General features: G+C 46.5%; 1 protein-coding gene and 2 non-coding genes across 6 annotated transcripts; all 3 read right to left on the bottom strand.

Annotated features, from left to right (window-relative positions):
• Positions 1 to 416: 416 nt before the first annotated feature.
• LOC112114906 (E3 ubiquitin-protein ligase CCNB1IP1) lies at positions 417 to 18636 on the bottom strand. Of its 4 annotated transcripts, none has more exons than XM_026652472.1 (8): positions 18562 to 18636; positions 14878 to 14959; positions 12723 to 12868; positions 11177 to 11224; positions 10649 to 10726; positions 4985 to 5328; positions 3634 to 3967; positions 417 to 2681 (listed from the first exon to the last, which is right to left on the bottom strand). In XM_026652472.1, exons 6-8 carry the CDS (start codon positions 5279 to 5281, stop codon positions 2482 to 2484), a joined length of 831 nt encoding a protein of 276 aa, XP_026508257.1. In that variant the 5' UTR covers positions 5282 to 5328; positions 10649 to 10726; positions 11177 to 11224; positions 12723 to 12868; positions 14878 to 14959; positions 18562 to 18636; the 3' UTR covers positions 417 to 2481. The 4 variants fall into 4 exon arrangements, 3 of the variants coding, with proteins under 3 accessions (XP_026508257.1, XP_026508259.1, XP_029767591.1); XM_026652474.1 differs by having other exon boundaries at positions 12737 to 12868; XR_003369822.1 differs by lacking the exons at positions 417 to 2681; positions 3634 to 3967; positions 4985 to 5328; positions 18562 to 18636 and adding an exon at positions 9752 to 9824 and having other exon boundaries at positions 14878 to 14960.
• On the bottom strand, positions 10096 to 10243 carry LOC113406678. The gene has a single exon (XR_003369824.1). It is a non-coding gene; the product is annotated as a small nucleolar RNA SNORA79 (small nucleolar RNA).
• Positions 10995 to 11072, bottom strand: LOC113406679. Its single transcript, XR_003369825.1, has one exon. It is a non-coding gene; the product is annotated as a small nucleolar RNA SNORD126 (small nucleolar RNA).
• Positions 18637 to 21356: the final 2720 nt, after the last annotated feature.

Below are 21356 nucleotides of genomic sequence, written 5' to 3'. Positions count from 1 at the left end.
AGACAACAATACAAACAACCCCGCTCCCAAATAGATTTTTTTGGGTGGGTGGGAGTCTCTTCCTCACCCCTGCAGGTGAGCAGCTGAAACCCCGAAGTTTTTAGAAACATTAGATGTGAATGACCAGGGACCTTCAGGGCGGCCAAACCTTTCCCCCCATCTAACTAAAGAGTAGTACAGAATTGAATCGAGAGGACTTTGAGTTTGGACAGATCCAAAGACGACATCAGTTGTGGATTAACCCTAAAAACTCTGCAGAAGGAAAATCTAGATTGAATATAGAAACAGTTGTATTAAAATAGCAATATGATTAAACTCTACAAACAATCCTTATATGTGAAATTAATATAGTCAATTGATAATCATACTATTTATTGATTATTGAATTGTTTATTTATTATTGAGGTAACCGGTAAGAGCCCCAGTCACAGACCAGGGCCTCATTGTGCTAGGAGCTGCACAAACACAGAAGCAAAAAAGAGTCCCAAACAATTTACATATTATATTTTCCAGATTAGATTAAAATGGCAGATTAAGAGTTACAGTTTATATTAATGTTGAGACTCGGAATGCAAAATTAATAATTGCGTGCTATGTTAATTCCTAGATTTGATTAAAATGTAAAACTAATAATATTATAATTTTGATTAAAATAAACAAAAAACTACCAAAGATATCAATTCCTATATTTAATTAAAATAAATTAATAACTATATATGCTATCCATGTCTACCTTCAACTTAAATAATAAATGAATAATTATATACTAGAATCATAGAATCATAGAAGATTAGGGTTGGAAGAGACCTCAGGAGGTCATCTAGTCCTCTTTTGATTAAAATAATAAATTAAAAATCAGATATTTTATTCATTCCTACATTCAGTGAAAATATTTACTTATGAATATTGATGAGTTAGTTATTAATATTAAGTGCATGCTGTATTGATTTCTATATTCACATCATATGTTAAATATTTACATATTATTTTAATTTTTAGATTTGATTAAAACCTTGAATTAATAAGTAAACATTGTGATGATTTCCAGATTTGTTAAACATGTTACATTAATAAGTATATAGGATATGAATTCCTATTATGTTCAAAATAATAATGATACAGTCTCATTTTTCATTACCACAGTAAATTAGGAATTATATATTACTTTTGTACACATTTGCTTAAAATATTAAATTAATAAATACATTTTCCTGATTTGATTAAAATACTAACTTAATAATGATACACTGTATTCCCCAGATGTGGTTAAAATATTAAGCTAACGTATATTCATTTCTAGATTTGATTAAAATATTCAGTTAACAATTACATATATTTTTAGATTTGGTTTAAATATGACATTTGTAGTTATATTTTTTTTAACCTCCAGATCCAATTAAAATATTGACCTAATAATTCTATATCAGACAAATTTCCAGAATCAATTGAATATTGGATTAAGAACAGTATGTTACATAATTTTCAGGTTAAAATCAAATATTAACGTAGTAAATATATATTACATTAATTCATTGATTAGATTGGTAAGATTCAAATAGAGAGAATAGAAATGTTAAATCAATAAAGATATATTTCTGTGTATTTCTAGATTTGATTAAAATAGTCCCACATAAATTCCAGGTCCAGACAAATGCAGAGAAGTATCTGCTCTGATTATAATGAGTGTAAATAACGTCTGAACTTTAAGTTGGGGGGAAATAACTGCAAAGGTAGGATGGAATGAAATGTACCCGGGGAACACACTGGATAGCACTGAGAAACACACACACACACATAGGAACACAAGCATAGATATAGAAACAAAAACACACCTACACAGAGCTATGCACCCTCTGACATTCAGAGATAAACACACACACACAGCAAGAGGCACCTACCCACATGTATATCTGTGTGCACACAAGAGCGAAAGACACACCAGTATACACACAGATTTAAACACATATATTGACTTACACACACAGACAACACACAACTATCTAGATTTATACAAACACACCCATGCATAACTTGACCCACATACATACACAGAGGTAAATACACAACGATGAACGTGTAACCCATTGAGCAGAGTACAACGGAACCAGGCCCAGATCTTCAAAGGTATTTAGGTGTCTTTGAGGATCATCTTGGTCCAAGAGAGATGGGATACTACTGTCAGAGGGTGTCAGTTTTACAATCTGAGAGGGACATTCCAAGGGTGAGAGAGGTTTACAGTCTGAGAGTGACAGTCTGTTGGTGACAGGTTGTGACAATGAAATTGACAATCAGAAGTGACAGGACATTACAGTCTAGGATGAGAGGGCAAGACTATTTGCAGGTGATTACATTTCAATACCTAAAAGAAATAGCCCAAGTCTGAGGAGAATCCCAGCCCCAGACAATAAGCATTTTCGCTCTTTCCCCCACTGATGGATGGGCTAAATTTCCAAGAGGCAGGTGTGAAAGGCGCATTACCAGTTACATCCTCTTCATCTTGTAGGCCCTGCTGGCTCCAGGATGAGGCTCCAGCTCGTTGCTGGGAGAGGCGAAGGTGAAGAAGCTGGTGCCAGACTCGCCCGCAGGTGGGGATGTGGCAAAGAAGGGTTTGAAGTGGAAGTCTCCCTCCCCACACCTGCCCCGGACCGGCGTGGTGTCCACGGGGAACCTGGCAGCATTACCTAGGAAGGGGGAGTTACAGGGTCAGTTAGATGCTGGATTCTCTGAGACAATCTGGGGATTGAATGTAGAATCTCCAAATCTAAGACCATGAGTGACCACGGCTTGATTTAAATGCAGGGGCTAAGTTTGGGATCGTCACAGGAAATGGTGGGATTTGAAGGCCACACTCACTTAAGCCTTAATCCATTAGCCTGGATTCGTAAACCTTTTGATGGTAAGATACCAGCCACTAGAGAGACAAATGCCAATGCTCAAGAGTCCAGCCCCCAAAATTCATGAGATTTGCTTACAAAATCATGAGGTTCTATAAAAAAAAATTCCTTCTGGTTCTGTAGCATTTATTGGTCACAGTTTCCCTCTTTTATGTGCAACCATGAGAAACTTATCCTTTTTTTTAAACACACCAAATACCCAGAGATTCACAGTAAAGTTTGTGGGTTGGCGACACCATATGGCTAGCTAAGGTTGGAGAAGTTACAAGGGATGGTCAAAGCTTTGGGATTCAAAACATGATTAACCCATTTTCTGGAGAAATCTCTCTGTGGGGGAGAAAGGAGCTTAATCTCCATGGCCCATTCAGTCCTTGGCCTCTCTACGGAGGCTGCCAAGGAGGGGGACTGTTAGCGTGAGAGAGGTTTGTAAGGTGGACAACTGTCCCAGCTGAGAACCTATCAACTTGTCTCACACAGGAGTGTCTAATCAAATATTTCATTTGGAAGTTGCTGATATGGCAACTTTTGGAGACTGACTGCTCTGTGTGAAGTCCTCCTCCTCCAAACACATACACACACATATGTGCCTCCTCCTGCCCTATGGCGTGGAGGAAAAGTTCAGTCTTTATAGCCCACTAAAGCCTTGTCCCCTCCAATAACAGTGTCAGGGTAGTGAGTACTTATGCCAGCTTTTGCAACTTCTGTGAGTAGTGGAATGAGAACCCCCCACAGGTCTTACCCAATGGGAAGCCAAAGACAGCAGGCTGAGGCATCATGGGAGGCTCGTGGGCAGCCTCCTGATTAGCCATGGCTATGTTGCACAGACGGAGGCTGTCATAGAGGCCCTGGAGCTTCTGGTATTGGCAGTTGCGCTCCATGAGCTTCTCGGAGAGCTCGCTGAACTTCTTCTTGTACTCTTCCAGCACCTTCTTCAGAGAGGAGACCTCGCTCTTCATAGAAGTCAATTCCATGTCTTTACTCTGCAGCTGCTGAGTGTACACCTTCTCCATCTGCTTCAGGTGTCCCTCGGCCTTGCTGTAGGTGTATTCCTGGTACAAGTGCTCTTGGTGAACCTGCAAAGTGGAGATTATGGCAGGTGTGACAGGCTTCTTTGACCACTGAGTGTCAAAGGAAAGTCAAGTCACTCCATTTGAGATATAGTAGCATGACTACAGTGCACCAAAGGAAGGATGGTCTGGAGTTAAAACACTGGACTGGAACTTAGGAAATCTGGGTTCAGTTCCCACTGCTACTACAGTGACTTTGGATAAGTCACTTAGGTCAATATTCTCAAGAGGGACCACTAATTAAAGGTGGCCAACATAAGACCCCTATAGACTGATTTTCAGATGCGCTGAGCACTCCACACACCAGCTGAGGTTGATAAGAGCTGCGGGGTGCACAGCATCTCTGAAATTCAGGTCATATGGCTCTCATGTAGAGCACTCAAATGTGAGGCACCTAAAAATGAGTGGACACTTATGTTGCTTTAATGTCTGTACCTCAGTCCCCTACATGTGAAATGGAGATAGTAATACTGGCCTACTGCTCATAGGGGTTGAGAATAATTCATGAATGCTTGTGAGGTGCTTTTACACTGTTGTGATGAGAGGAAAGAAAGGAGGAATGTGTAACAAAACTCATCAGAGATGGAGGGAACTTTCCACAGTGACAGACGAGAAAGAGAGGCATGGCTAATACAGCAATAATGTTTTACATTAACAGTTGAATAGAGAAGGAGGGAGGGAGAGGTGCAAATGCCACACTGGTGATTCTGAACCAGAGGGTGAGTGGCAACCTTCTCAGTGGTTCGTAGGCCACACAACAAAATCCAACATTGGGATTTCTTAAACCTATTCCATTCCCTTTGTCTTCTTTCCACATTTTCAGGCCAAAAAATATAACATGGTGGCCTTTTGGAATCACCTAGATGTCAATTCTGCCCTCCACGTATGACATATAGATATCCATAAAGACTGATTTTTGGATCTTTCATTTCTTTAGGAAACAAAATCTCTTCCCAATTATATTTTAAAAGACACGTTTGAAGGTATCTACCTAACTTAGGACATCATCTGAGATGGGTTTACCTGGTATGTCCAGAAGGCCAGTGCGCGGGAGCTGATGTCCAGCACGATCTCTGGCCGCAGTCCAGCCAACACCATGGCCTTGTATTCCTCAGAGGGACTTAGCTCGGTGCGAACAATGTCCATCTTGCCAGAGAGGGCGCTGTTGCAGGCGGGACAGACTGCTGGTGAATGGCTGAATTCCTCACTGCCGTGCTGGTCGCAGAAGATGTGTGAACAAGCTGTGACCCAAGCATAGCCCGAGAGCTTGACACGGCACTTGCGGTAATTGCACAGCAACATGTCCTCGCACGTGGACATTTTAACGGTGCCAACAGCAACAGTCTTGCCTCCAAAACATACACCACCTGGTGAAAGAGAATCTGCCACTCACCACACCAAACCTATAGAGCAAAATAAACATGCAGGCTGGGATTCTCAAAGGGCCTTAAGGGAGTTAGGTGTCCAACTCCCATGGAATTACTAACTCTCTTACGCTGCTTTGAAAATTCCACTCTAAAGACCGAAGTGAAAACACTGACACTTTTATGCATCAAAATAACCAGTTAGATATTTTTCTTCAGAAGACTCTTGCCTTTGTGATGAAAAAATGATCCAATTTTCAAAAGTGGTGGCAACCAAAATCCCCCATTTGGCCACTAAAATGGACACAGTTTCCCCCCAAATAGCCTTTGAACTAACCTAAGTGTCAATCCCATTCCCGTTTTTTTCAGTAATAGCGTGCTGTGACACTTGTATTTTTGTCTGATTTTGTACGCAAGGAGTTTATAAGTGTGGTGAAAATTGAGGATACGCAGGACAAATCAGACTCCTGAAAGGGGTACAGTAATCTGGAAAGGTTGAGAGCCATTGCTGTAGCGTACCAATGCAGGTTTGGCCTGTACTAATACCAAGGTGTTAGAGCAGGGTGGGGCTGCATTAGGACTCCTGGATTCTGTTCCAGGTGTGGGAGAGAAATGGAGTTTAGTGGTTACGAGTTAGGACTCTTGGTTTCTATCCCCTCTTCTGTGACGGCAGCAGGCTCAAGGTGGCTGGGATGCAATGTTTTCCTCCTGTTGAGTGTTTGCCAATAGAGTACGGGCATGAGTCTATATGGTGGATTTTTATATGTGTCTGTTAATGTGAGTCTGGTTGACACTAGTGTCTTTTTTTGGTCCTTAAAGTGGCCTCTTTAGGGCATCCACCCACACTAGCTTGGCATGAGCCAACATCGCCAAATTTGGCATAGCATAAACAGCAAACCGGGTGCCTCGCACAGCCTTGATTGGACCCAATGGGGGTTAGTGGGCAAAACCCCTGGTGTTTTATGTGTGTGTGTGTGTATGGAGTACACAGGGGAGTTGCCCCATTGGGTTTGATAACCCCACTGAGTCACAAATGGCCCCTCACAAAATGGCAGCTGTACCTTGGCACCGCATGAGGTGAATTTGACACACGCTTATATTTGGGGACAAGACTGACACGGGGCATGGGAAGGAGTTAGTATCACCCCAAATGATATGGGGTTAGTCTCTCATTGAACTGGCTTTTTTAAACCACGCAGCGGTTAAAAGCGGTTGGAGGCGGGAAAACGAGCAACTGCCTCTCGCAGGTAAAGTCTCTGCGCATGCGCCGCTGCTTCAGTGCACTTACCTCTCGCCCAGGAGCATCCCGGCCCCACCCCCACTCTCTCCCCCTCGCACCTGCCAACGGCCGCAGCAGCTCCTCCCTTCAGCCGCCCAAAACGTCTCGCGCCGCCCACCTTTCTTTGGTGCCAAAGCGCTGTTTGTGGGAGTACCGGAGGGGGTGAAGGAGTGGAATGTACCCTTGTAGAGAAGGGGGGAAGAGGAGCGGGTGCGCAAAATACATCTAGCTCTTCAGAATTTGCTACAAAATATTTTAACTAGAGGCTGGTATCCCAAAATGCACCAAAAAGTGTCTCAGTTTGCTGTTTAAACAAAATAATCCCCTTCTACAGAAATGGTTTGGTCCAAAAGTTCCTCCCTGGCTTCTGCACAGCCACCATGCGAAGACAGTGACTGGGGGGGGCAGGGGAGGGGTATGATATGGCGAAGTGAGCGCCAGCAGCGCATGGCCTTCCCTGCTGACAAGCACAGACAGGCAGCCCCCTGTGCAGAGTGTGCTGCTGAGCTGATGCCTACGCCCCACGTTAACAGGGTACCTACATACCTGCTCCCACCCCACACATCAACAGGGCACCCACTCACTCGTGATCCACATAAAAATGGCACCCATGGGTTCCCAGTGTAAACAGCACCCACACACCTGCTCCCAACTCCACGTCAACAGGGCACCACATGCCTGCTTCTGCCCCACATGAAAATGGGATCCCAGTGAAAACAGCACATACATGTCCGCTCCCTAACCCACATCAAAATGGCACGCTGAGCCCAAATGCATATCAAAATAGCACTCACACAGAGTACACCCCCCTGAACCCACATCAAAATTGCATCCATGGTCCCCCATGAAAACCTTATCAAAATGGCACCCACCCACACACTGACCTCTCAACCCACATCAAAACAGCACCTATAGGATCCGACTAACAGCCATGTCAACATGTTGCTTTTCTGCATGATATGGGCGATTTGTACTGGTCTCACCTCCCCCATTCCCCAACACAAAAATAACAATGTCATAAAATAACTCCATGTGGATTCAATCAGCCACCCAACCTGATAACTGCAAATCTTACCATCTGGTTTGGAGAGTTCAATACTGTTATATTGAATTATTTTGTTAATTTGGATTTAACTTGGTGGTTTGCACATTTCATTGCTTGTGTAGGCTGAGCTTATTGTGGACATCAGGGACTCTTTGCATTTCTCCATGAGCACCCTGTATGCCACCCTCCCATCTCCCTCTAATTCAGGGGCTCCCTACATCTCACGCCATGCCAGCAGCTGCTCCCACTAGATTCTGTGCACTCCCAGTTCTTCTCCCCTCCTCGCCATGCTGGGGCTGTGTGCGTGCCCCCATTTTTCCCACAGAGAACATGAAAAAATGGGTGTTGTAATCTCGTTACAGTTGGTATGGCAATACCGATTTTTTTATGTTCTCTGTGTATATGTATCTTCCTACTGTATTTTCCATTGCATGCATCCGATCAAGTGGGTTTTAGCCCACGAAAGCTTATGCCCAAATACATGTGTTAGTCTCTAAGGTGCCACAAGTACTCCTCGTTCTTTTTACAAATTAGATAAGGGCATTGTTATGGAGAAAAGGGGTTAATGGCTGCCATCAATCAGTTCTTGAGTCTATAGTCAATTGCAGAGTAGCTTGAATCTGCAGTTTTTCTACACAGCTGGCAAGGGCTCCATGTGTCCATCCATCTCTCTCTGCCCCCATTTTCCCTTTCAGTTTTCCAATTTACTCCCAAATCAACAGGTTCTTGGACCTCAGAAACTCAAACGTTCCCTGAAAAATTGGAAAGGAGTGCATAGTGTTCAAAAGTGATCACATTACACATGTACATACAAATACACGGAAATGCTATCAAATTGAGTGAGACTGTCACACATAGTAAAAAGGCAATAATGTTAAAAGAATAAAAAACTGCAACTTCTGCCATAATAAGGAGTTAAAAAAAAAAAAATTGGAGAATTACAAAATTTTTAGATTCATCCTGGTTTAAAGTTGATTTTGGGGAAATGCTTGTTTCTTGTGTTCAGCTGAATCCCCACAAGTTAGTTCAAACTCTTGATGACCAAATGGCCTATGTTTTCTGGGATGGCCCTGGTTTTGAGGGTCCAGCTTGGCATCTCTGCTCATGACATTAAGAATTTGTCCTGACTTCCATATAACCCAGGACCGTCTGAACTCAAAACCACACGTCGCTGAATTCAGTTCACACAGCCCTAGCGCTCAGCTCCTTCTCTCTCACTGCCTGCCAGCTCTTCAGCACAAGAGCTGTACTATGTAGAAGGTCTGCAGTGGTGGCTGCCCACTCAGTGGGAAAGGATCTACATCTGTTTATTTGGGGTGGAGAGAAAAAAGGATGATAGAGGATGCCAACACTGGGAGCATGAAATAAGGGTCTGCGCTGGTGTGAGGCGAGCGAGTGTGCACCTATAGGGTGAGGGAGAGGTAGTTTAAATACATTTAGGTTAAGGATTTTCAAATCTATGGTATTTGCCTGTTAAATTCCCATTAATTTTTTAAATGGGAACCAAGTGTCTAAATCCTGTATGCATTTGAAAATCTCAGCCTAACCTAAATGGTGTTGGTAATAGAAAACAGACAGTGGACACGGGAAAGTAAATTCACAGAAGAGTGGAAAGTAATTCTGGACCCAGCAGTAAATAGACCAATGTTGATTAACCATCCGGATTATCAATTTTGTACAAGTCCACAGATATTAGGAGCTTTAAAAATATCTGGACAGATATTGTATCTCAGACATGAGGTCAAACCCTAACTCATTTCACAGACAGGGCAACTGAAAAGCCTTCAGATAGCAATGGGTTAGGGATGGAATTTTCAAAAGGAGCCTAAAACAGCATGCCATCTAACTCCCTTAAGTCTCCTGTGAAAATCCCAACCACAGCCACTACTGACCTGGGCTGAATTCAGACCAGTGGATTAGAGTTGAGAAAGCTCCATTTCCCCCTCAGTTCTACCACTGTCCGTTTGTACAAAAAATACCCAACTCTTACACATCCATTCTAGTTTAATTATCCTGTTTTTAGTACAGCCTTTCCTAGACATAACTTCAGAGTCCTTGTAATACAGATCAGAGACGGAGCAAATCTTTTAATCTTCAGGCCTCAAATTCTCTCTTACAGTTGACCCTGGTGGAGAGAAAGATACATTTTCCTTGAAGGCTCATCTCAAATCATCCCTGTAAAGATAAGGAATCTCAGTATTAAAGATGCAGAATGCAGCACAGTTGCCTCTTGGAAAACTAGATAGCTTAACAGCACTAACTCCTCCCAGCTGAGGCCAGCACAGCTCCTACTTCTTCAGCTCAGGCAATCTTTCAGCTCACATTGTAAAATTACTACCTGGTTACCATAGCCCACTGCCTAAAGTTTACAGAGAAATATGTACGGAGCAGGTGGTTTTTCAACACCATTTCTTTCCCCAAAAGTCCAGTCCCCTTCTGCCTCTTTGAGTGTATGACCCCGCAAAATTCAGAAGGTGCCAACGGACGGCCAAACCCATCCAAGAGCACTCTGAGTGAAGAAAGGCCAAGTTTAATCTGCGAGGACACAAAATCCCACTGCCCATGGCTCGTGGCAGCAAGAGGAACGGTCATCGCGGCCACTCTCCCTTAAATGAGCACCTCTGAAAGCAACAGGATTCCCTAGAGAGATACATCATGAATTTCCCAAAAGAGCAAACCTTTACTAAGCAGTTTCCTTACTAAAATCCTGCAGAAAGGTGTTCCCGTTCATGTGTGCAGAAAGATACGGCTTTCTGAAGGCATCTGCAGCTTCAGGTACTAAAGACAGCCTGACAATGTTTGGAAGATCAGTTCAGAGACTGTTTGTCACTGAATGAGGAATGCATGGTATACGCTATGCCAGACATTTGTTAACTGCTATGTCTGCCATAGTATCTCTTTCTTGTCCCATACCTGTCCCCATGGTGACATTGGCCAGGGGTACCAATATGGGGCCATGCTAAGCAACTGGATGGATACGAACTTCCAGCAGCACTTACATCTGTGATTCCTATAAGGGATCCAGGGTGAGGAGGGAGAAGCAAAACCAGCCAATTTTGTTTTCAGAGTTCCTGTCCCTACAGAAACAAGGAGGAAATATTTCCAGGTCAATGGAGAGAGAAAGGGGAGGGGAAAAAAAGAGCTACCAACTGCATGGAAAACATTCTTTGCATCTATTCCCCTCCTTCATTTGCACAGAAACCAGATCCATGTTTTTGAAGAATTTGCATGGATCTGCTACTTATTCTCCTCACTGTCTGGGACTTAACACATGGTTGCATTGGAGACCATTAGAACATCAGCTTTCCCCCAAATCAGACTTCAGCTGCACGTGTTTGTTTCACGAGTCTGCTCAGGGCATGTGTATAATCAGGGTAGATCAGGTGAAACACGGACTGAACATGCGGTTCATCACAGCAGACCCCTCCTAGTCCTACAAGTGGCAATATGGTTGCTCCTCGCACACCCAAACCACCTCCCAGGACTCTGAAACCTCAAGTGGTTGAGAATTTTAGCTACTTCCTCACCCAACTTCCTTGTGTTCCAGCATGGGCTCCCGGGCTTTCCAACTTCACCTGCAAGAAGAAGACAGATAAAATCCCCGCATGCATAAACAGGGGAGTAGCCAGTAGAAGCGGGGAGGTGATTTTACCCATGTACATGGCACTGGTGAGTCTGGTACTGGAATACCGCATCCAGTTCTGGTGTCCAAATTTTAATAAAGACATTGAAAGATTGGAGATGGATGCCTTTCTAGGAGTGATGCTTTACTCAAACACAATCAGCGGGATCACTAGGTGAAATTCTCCAGCTGGTATTAAACTGGAGATCAGACTAGGCAATCTAACAGTTCCATCTGACCTACGAAGATCTGGCTTTTCAATAAGGCCATACAAGCAGCTTCTAAGGGCACAGCAGTTCCAGCCAGGGAAATGGCACAGTGAAGTTAACTGGAGACGCAGCAAGGTGAGAAGGGCTAGTGCAGGGAACTATTTAAAAGTAGCATGCAGGGAGAGGGGGGATAATGGCTGAGTTTTGGAAATGGGAAGGAGTCAGGGAGTCAGTGGGGATTACTATGTGACTTTCTATGCCCCCTACGACGCAGGAAGTCAGTCTAGATCAGGGGTAGGCAACCTATGGCACACGTGCCAAAGGCGGCATGCGAGCTGATTTTCAGTGGCACTCACACTGCCCAGGTCCTGGCCACTGGTCCGGGGGGTTCTGCATTTTAATTTAATTTTAAATGAAGCTTCTTAAACGTTTTAAAAACCTTATTTACTTTACATACAACAATAGTTTAGTTATATAATAGACTTATAGAAAGAGACCTTCTTAAAATGTATTACTGGCACGCGAAACCTTAAATTAGAATGAATAAATGAAGACTCAGCACACCACTTCTGAAAGGCTGCCGACCCCTGGTCTAGATGGTCATAATGGTCCCCCCTGGCCTTAAACCTTGACCCCATCTACTAGATTTCACTGCAGGCCCAAAATGGAAGAGGGAGTTAATGCTTCTCTCCATCCTTGATGTAGTGGGGTCTGCTCACAGCACATGTCATCAGGTGAAAGACAGACTGAATATACTCATGGCAGACTCCACCCACGCCCTCAAACACAGCTGTGACACCACCAATGGCAAAGCACAGAGGAGTCTCATGGGTCTGAGAAGAAATGTCTTGTGGGCTGGATCTCTCCTCAACACCGACTCTCAAGATAGTTGTGTGGTTAAGGCTCTGGACTGGGACATCTGGGCTCAGTTCTCAGCTCTGCCACAGACTCCCTGGGTGACCTCAAACAAAGCCAACAAAAATCTTTGGGACAGGGATGGTCGCTAAGTGTCTCTACAACCCGCAGCACATTAGGGCCTCTAGGCAACAGTGTAACATAACTAATAATAAAACAGTGGATGGGCCCATCAAGTCAAGCATCCTGCCTCCAGCAACACATCTCTGGCTACTCCCCACTACCCCTCACAGCGCAAGCCCTGAAAGCACAGGAGCTGATTATCCTTATCTCAGCTCATGTAGGCTATAAAACCACTCAGTCCCTTTTCTTTAAGGCCCTTCTCACCTGGAGACCCTTACCCTACTGTCTTGGGTGCTCAGGTCCAGGATGTTTCATTTCGGCCCATTTTCAAGATTCAGTTACTTCGTCTGTCCACTTCAGCCCCAATTGTTTTGTGGGGTTGGGGAGTCAGTCTCCAGCCTCTCCACCATCTGAAACAGGCAAAGAAACATTTATAAGACCATGACCCACAAAGCCTCTTCCTCTGCCTTGCTGCTGCAGCTATACCAGAAATCAGAGTTGCTTCTGGACCCATCTAAACCCAATTCCCCAGCATACCACAGGCCAGTTCTACCTGGGCATATCTAGGCAGGAAGAGCTAACACTATACATGGAGGGGAAGACAGCAGGACTAAAATGAAGTCACTTCTGGGGTGGAGAGAGGCAGCCAGGGCAAAGTGCAACAGGAGAAGGGTGGGGAATATTTTAGCACAACGGTTCTCAACTGGAGGTCTGCGGCTGGTCCATGAAGCAGGGCTGGCATTAGGCTGGCTGGGACCCAGAACAGAAAACTCTGAGCCTCGAGCCTCGCAGAGCTAAAGCCGCCAGCCCTGCCGGACAGAAGCCCCTCCTGCTCCCCTGAAGCCCAGAACCCCCCCTTCCCCCCAATGGGCCCTGGAATTTTTATAGCATGTTGTGCGGACCTCAAAGAAAAAGGTTGAGAACCCTTTTTTAGCGGACAACTGGCCAAGCTCCCTACTATGCTTACAAAAGATCCCATGGCCCTTTTAATGTCCACACTGAGCAGACAGGATCTCAAATTTTGTTAAGGCCTCAAGCAAGAGACCCGAACAGCTTCAGACCAATAGCATTAATTTATCTGCAGTGGAAGGGGGAAAGAGATGAACCAATCCTGGACACTGAGGATTTAAAATCTGATGTTTACATCACTAAGGTAACACCAGTCTGAAGCCCTCAAGACTCGCACAGGCTAGTAGGTTAGCAAGGCCCCAAAGCCACAAGTCATTCCTACTACACTCCATGATCGTAGCTGAACGCTGGATTGGTCAACACAACTAGTAAGACACTTTGATAAAGTCGGAGCTGAAAAACACCTGCTAGAATCCAAAGGCCAGAGCTGAAGATTTGACACGCCTCAGCCTGCACTAATTCGGGGAAGGGAGATGGTCTGGCAAGCTGTGATGAAGTGGAGATTTTCCCTTGTTATGTTTTATGTGAGTCTTACTGTTCTGCATGAATGCTGTGTGTGCCTCAGTTTCCCTTTGTATTGCACCAATGTCTAGGTGTGTGACTTTTGTGGGGGTTGCTCCAACTGCCTGCATGGATGCTATGGCCGCCCCTTCATAACCTGAGACCCAGGAGGGGGATGCGACCAGGTGACTCTTTGTCTGGGAAGGAGACAAAGGCCGGAGGAACAACGGGTAGGGCAGGGGCCAGGCAGTTCTCTGCTGGCTTTGGGCACAGGAGGAGGGCCAGAGCCCTGGCTCTGGACTCCCTTTCCCCCCCACCCAAAGATGGACTTGGCTGAAAGTCACTGATTTCTGTACTAACAAGTTCTGTTCTACGCTGTGATCCTGTCGACTAATAAACCTTCTGTTTTACCAGCTGGCTGAGAGTCACGTCTGACTGTGGAGTTGGGGTGCAGGGCCCTCTGGCTTCCCCAGGAGCCCTGCCTGGACAGACTCCCTGCAGGAAGTGCATGGTGTGGAAGGGGATGTTGAATGCTCCGAGGTCAGATCCAAGAAGGTCGAAGCTGTGTAAGCTTCTTGCCCTGGAGACAGTATGCTCAGAGAGAGGAGGTGTGCTTCCCCAAGTCCTCACTGGTTTCGTAGAGAGTAGTTCCAGAGCCATTGCCCCGGTGACTCTGTGACAGAGGCCTAATCCTGCCCTGATCTACCCAACAGGAATACTCTGGAATCCTCTCTCCAGGTTGGAAATTATAGTCTTGGTAAAGTCCTTAAAGAGAGGTAGACAAATAAAACCCAGGAGTCCAGACTCCCAATCCCCCTTATCTACAACTAGACTCGACTCCCTTGCTCTAACCACTAGTTCACACTCCCCCAGAGTTGGGAATAAAACTCAGGGGTCTTGACTCCCAGCCCCCCTTTTCTAACCCACTATAGTTGCCTCTAGATTTTGACAGTTTTGCTGTTATGTAGAGTTTAGTTCCCTGGGCAAGGGATTTCCCTTCCTCTCATACCAGCTCATTGCTCCCCATATCTGGAACATGGCATTGGTCCAAAGCAATTGTTTTCTCCCAGCTCATCAATTCCATTTTCAGCCTAAAATGAAGGGATACAAACAGTGGTTTAGGATACACAGACCAAAACCTGGCAACCAGACCACATCCAACCCCACCACAGCTATGACAGAAAAGAGGCTTTTAAAGGTTACATTAGAGACTGGAGCAATGGTCCCTCTAATTCAGGGCTCTCAAACTCAAATGACCATGAGGGCCACATGAGGACTAGTGCATTGGCCCAAGGGCCGCATCACTGACATCCCCTCCACGCTGGCCCCTGCCCCGACCCCACTCCACCCCTTCCATGAGGCCCCACCCATGCCCCGTTTCTTCTCCACCTCCTCCCCTGAGCATGCTCCTCCCCTGTCCCTCCTGGAAAGTGCTAAGTGTTATACAGAGCATACAGATCAGTGCTGCTCCTACAACAAGTCATTTCCAAGCGGTTTTAATAAAATATATACACTCAGTAATGCACCTCACTCAAAGGACAAAACATGCACTTAGTTAGATTTACTTCTGTTAAAGCCCCCCCACTGCACTGGGCTGCACCACCGCTCCACCCCTGTTCTGCCTCTTCCAGGGGTGGCAGGTTTGTAGAAATTTTGGTGGTGCCCAGAACCTGCCCGCCCCCAACTCTGCCCCCACCTGCCTAAGGCTCTGAGAGGGAGTTTGGGTCGAGGAGGGGGTCTGGGGTGAAGGCTCTGGGAGGGAGTTTGGGTGCTGGGTGCAGGCTCCGGGCTGGGGCAGGGGGTGGGGGTGCAGGCTCTGGGATGGACTTTGGGGATAGGAGGGGGTGCAGGGGTGAGGGCTGTGGGGCTGGGGATGAGGGGTTTGGGGCATTAGAGAGGCTCAGGACTAGGGCAGAAGGGCAGGGGAAGGGCAGCCTGCCATGACCTAGTGGAGGGGGGCACTAGGACCCTGCAGTAGCAGGTGATGCTGGAAGCCAGCAGAGCCATGAGCTGTAGGCTCAGGGGCGGTGAGGGGGCAGCAAGTGAGACCCCGGGGACACTCGGGGGAGGCGCGTGGGGGCGGGGGAGAGACTGGGCCCCAAACATTGGGGAGCAGCGAGCAGGGAGCTTAGCTGCCACATAAAATAACTCGGGGGGAGGGTGTGAGGGGAGTTTGACAGGAAGAGTAACTGGGGGGAGGGGGGGCGGCGCAGGGATCTTGGCGGGCCGCAGGGAAGAGCTCCGTGGTCCGCATGCGGCCCGCGTGTTTGAGACCCCTGCTCTAATTTTTGACAGGCCGTGTGCGCGAGGTTTAGGATCTGTGTGCGCGTGCACATGCGCACAGCTTAGAGGGAACAGTGGACAGGAGTGTAAAAGCCTCTACAACAGGATGTTCCCACCTTTGGGGTAAGTAGCAGCAAGTCCCCAGTAATGCAGAAGCTACACTCACTAAAATGAATACAGAAATGATGGTTTGTCCTTCTCTAGCCCCTTACAAAAATCTGCAACATTGGGGCTTTCAAAGGAGCCTAAGGGAGTTAGGTATCTTACCGCACGCCCCCCTTAGGCTCCTCTGACAATCCCAGTCCAAGTGCTTTACAAATATTAATTCTCATCCGCCCTGCGAAGTCAATATCACCCCCATTGCGTAGATGGGGAAACTGAAGCACAGAGCCGCAAATGACTTGACCAAGGTCACCAGCAAGTGGCAGAGCCATGAATAGAACCAAATGAAGGTCAATCTTACATGGTACCACCCCACAATCTCTTCCTGGTGATGTAGGGCACTGCTGTTCTCCAAATTTTACAGCTAGGGAATTGAGGCAGCGGGGCAGTTTTTAAAATGTCTGTGGGCACCTAAAGACACAGAATTAAATCAGTAGGTGTTAGGCACCTATGTGTTTCCGAACATTCCACTACACATCTATCTGTATCTTTAGTGCCCAAGTACCTGTAAAAATCTGACCCAGAGAGACTAAGGCTACATCTACACTACAGGGGGGAGTCGATTTAAGATACGCAAATTCAGCTACGTGAATAGCGTAGCTGAATTCGACGTATCACAGCCGACTTACCCCGTTGTGAGGACGGCGGCAAAATCGACTTCTGCGGCTTTTTGTCGGCGGCGCTTACTACCACCTCCCCTGGTGGAGTTAGAGCGCCGATTCGGGGATCGATTGTCGCGTCCCGACGGGACGCGATAAATCGATCCCCGAGAGGTCGATTTCTACCCGCCGATTGAGGCGGGTAGTATAGACCAGACCTAAGACTTGCACAAGGCCACACAAGAAATTTGTGGTGGAGCCAGAAATTAAGCCCATGTCTCTCAAGTCCCAGGCTAGCACCCTAATTGCTGATTCCTCCTTCCTCTCAGCCAAAAGGCTTTACACTTCTAGTCTCAGCTCTTCCTGATTGACTTTGGGGCTTTTAAAACCAGACTGAACAAAGGGATAGAAAGCAGACTATAGGGAACAATCCTTCACTGACCCCAAGACGACAGGCCTCTTAGGCCACCCATCCTATGTAGCTCTAATCTTCTGTATTAGAATAAACCTTAATTGAATGGATTACTGCCCTGAATCAGCCTCCAGACTTTATCCCACTGCCTCATTTGCAGATCCAACCCCCACAGCAGGGCAGAGAATCTTTCTCTGAAAGCCATAGATTTGCATTCTGCATCTGACATCCTTTGAGGCTTCATAGATCCTGGGCTCAAGTATCTTTCTGACCTGTATAAAAGTGATTGGCTTTCTTTATCTTGGTAGATGCAAGGAGTCTTAAGATGCTACAGATCAGGTAAAGGTTGCAGAGGGGGATGGCTCAAAGGCTATGAAGTACCCAACCATTTGTAGCTAATAAGGGGTCAAAACAGATGCAAAAACAATAATATTTAATAATTTGCTCTCTTTCTAGAAACTCCCATCCCAGATTTTAGAGTGTTTTATAATCATTAATGAATCAAGACTCACATGCTTCCTATGAAGTATTATTCACATTGTGCAGGTGGGGAAACTGAGGTACAGAGAGGCACAGGCAAAGTGGCTTGCTCAAGTTCACCCCTGGGTCATCTTCAATGCCGGTAATAGGAGTCCTGACTCCCAGCCCACCTACCATTAGACCTCACTACTCTCCCAGTGCTGGGGTAGAACCCAGGATGGGTGGGCTGGGAGCCAAGACTCATGAAACTGCTTTTTTAAAAAGGGGGTCTGGATGGCACGTGGGGTTCAGCAAAGGCACTATAAGCAGACGGGAGTTTTACTACAGGAGCCAAATTGGGCTCAGGATAGCCTCTGAAGTCCACTGTGTGTTTCAAAGCCAGCAGAGCTCACTCAACTTTCTTCTCTTGTAACTAAGGTTCCATTTACTTCCTTCAGTGGAGTTTCATCCGCAAATTATGAAGTGGGGTGAAAAACCAGAGCAAAATTGAGGCCTGGAGCGACGTTCAACTCCCCCCCCCCCATCTGCCACACACGACGTGGGCAATTACACCATTGCCAGCAGCAGCATTTCTGAACCCAAGTCAAACCAGCTCCCAGCTCATTCCACACCCCGAAAGAGGCTGCTAGTCCTAGAACACACAGCGGAAGTAGGGAGGCACCTTCCTAACCTTGCTCCCTCCGCAGCAAGGACGTCCTTTGTTCAGCCTTCACCGGCTCCCCCACCATGTGCTTTTTCCTCTTAAAGGGACACACACCTGTACATAAAACTCCTGCTGTTTATTATGGTTCGGTTATAGCAGGACGAGCGGGTCTTTGGACTTTGCTCTCCCTTCCACAGCTGGGAGTAGAATCTACTGTATTAAGGGCAAAATTAAGCGTCAGAACTACTCTGGGGTTCGCCTCCGAGCTCTGCAGCACACTCCCTGCCTGCCCTGAAACAAGTCACCAAATCATATGGGGTGGAGGGGGGAGGAGAGGGAGAAGAGAGGCGTATGAGAGATATAACAAACTCTTTCCACAGCATGCGTGGTTTGATGCAGGCCTGAAGAGGAACACTGCAGACAGACACACAGTAATTTATTAAAACACGGGGACAAATCGTGCCATCTGTTTCGCCCAGATACTGTGAGTTCAATGGGAATTTCAGCGGTGTCACTGAAGATCACACAGCACAATCTCACAGTTTTAACAGGCCACTAATCCCCTGCCTTTGGCCCCACCTAAAAGGGTGTCCTATGGATTATGAATTCAACAGCCTCACGGCCAAATGAAAAGCCTCTCTGGGAACACCGCTCTCCACCACATACAGTCTTAACACGTGTTCCAATCCTAACACATGGGTGGACTGCAAAAATTAAACCCAGAATAGCAAACGATTCAAACCGCATTCAAGATCTTGCAATTTACCCACCACGCTAGCCTAGGACTCGGAATATAGAAACAGTATACAGGAAGTATAGTGATGATAAAAGAGAGACAGATAAGAGGAAGTGGTAGGTGGGACAGGGAAGAGAGCAGCTTTGCAATTGGCTGAGAACATAAACAAACATAAATCAGTCAGTGTTATTTATCTGAATGAAGTGAATGAGAGACAGAAACATTAATCTGTGGCTTCAAACCATGTTTCTAAAGACCTTTACAGAGCTGGTTTTAGGAAAATTTGTGTGACAGAAATCCGTGGTTTTCTGTGAAATCTCAAAGAGTTTTCAGTCTGTATTAGAGAATGCAATCTTGAGCCAACATTTGAAAAGCTAGGCTGGAGTTTTCAGAGGCACTGTCCAGAAATCCTTATGTGGGCTGTAAATTGGGCTGATAGTCAAAAATACTGAGCAACCCTGCTCAACATTTCTGAAAGTCACTTATTTAGGAGGCTAAATCAGAGTTTAGGAATCTGAATTTAGGCTCCTAGTTTTAAAAAATTTAGCCCTGAAATTTTGGGGTCATTTTGATCTCCAAACCCCTTACAAATAGTGTAATATCAATAAACCTATTTCACATTTAGGGTATGTCTACACTACGAGAGTAGTTCGATTTTACTTAAATCGAATTTGTGGAACCGATATTACAAAGTCGAACGTGTGTATCCACACTAAGGACAGTAATTCGACTTTGTGAGTCCACACTAACGGGGCAAGCGTCGACATTGGAAGCAGTGCACTATGGGCAGCTATCCCACAGTTCCCGCAGTCCCCGCTGCCCATTGGAATTCTGGGTCGAGCCCCCAATGCCTGCTGGGGCAAAAAATATGTCGAGGGTGGTTTTGGGTAACTGTCGTCATCCAACCGTCACTCCCGCCCTCCCTCCCTGAAAGCGCCGGTGGGCAATCAGTTCACGCACTTTTCTGGTGAGTGACAGCACGGACGCCACAGCACTGCGAGCATGGAGCCCGCTGCGACCATCGCTGCAGTTATGGCCGTTGTCAACACCTCGCACCTTATCATCCACCTTTTCCAGAGGCAGATGCTGAGAAATTGGGCGAGGAGGCTATGGCAGCGCGGTGAGGACATCAAGTCTGAGAGGGGCACAGACCTCTCACAAAGCACGGGACCCCGCACCGTGAACATCATGGTGGCAATGGGTCATGTTGATGATGTGGAACGGCGATTCTGGGCCCGGGAAACAAGCACGGACTGGTGGGACCGCATAGTGCTGCCGGTCTGGGATGAATCACAGTGGCTGCGAAACTTTCGGATGCGGAAGGGAACTTTCCTGGAACTTTTTGAGCTGCTGTCCCCTGCCCTGAAGCGCAAGGACACCCGCATGCAAGCAGCCCTGACTGTCCAGAAGCGAGTGGCCATAGCCCTCTGGAAGCTTGCAACGCCGGACAGCTACCGGTCAGTCGCGAACCACTTTGGCGTGGGCAAATCTACCATGGGGGTTGCTGTGATGCAAGTAGCCAACGCAATCGTTGAGCTACTGCTGTCAAAGGTAGTGACCCTTGGAAACGTGCAGGTCATCATAGATGGCTTCGCCGTGATGGGATTCTCAAACTGCGGTGGGGCTATAGATGGAACTCACATCCCTATCCTGGGACCGGACCACCAGGCCAGCCAGTACATTAACCGAAAGGGCTACTTTTCAATGGTGCTGCAAGCACTGGTGGACCATAGGGGACGTTTTACAAACATCAACGTCGGATGGCCGGGCAAGGTTCATGACGCTCGGGTTTTCAGGAACTCTGGTCTGTTTAGACGGCTGCAGGAAGGTATTTACTTCCCGGACCACAAAATAACTGTTGGGGATGTGGAGATGCCTATAGTGATCCTCGGGGACCCAGCCTACCCGCTAATGCCCTGGCTCATGAAGCCCTATACAGGCGCCCTGGACACTGAAAAAGAACTCTTCAACTACCATCTGAGCAAGTGCAGAATGGTGGTGGAGTGTGCTTTTGGACGTCTCAAGGGGAAATGGAGAAGCTTACTGACTCGCTCTGATCTCAGCGAAACCAATATCCCCATTGTTATTGCAGCTTGCTGTGTGCTCCACAATCTCTGTGAGAGCAAGGGGGAGACCTTTATGGCGGGGTGGGAGGTTGAGGCAAATAGCCTGG

Source organism: Terrapene carolina, unplaced genomic scaffold, assembly GCF_002925995.2.
Source record: "Terrapene carolina triunguis isolate 2854851 unplaced genomic scaffold, T_m_triunguis-2.0 Scaffold116, whole genome shotgun sequence".
Taxonomy (NCBI): Eukaryota; Metazoa; Chordata; order Testudines; family Emydidae; genus Terrapene; species Terrapene triunguis.
Note: the sequence above shows the minus strand (reverse complement) of the source record. Positions and strands in the feature narration are given on the sequence as shown.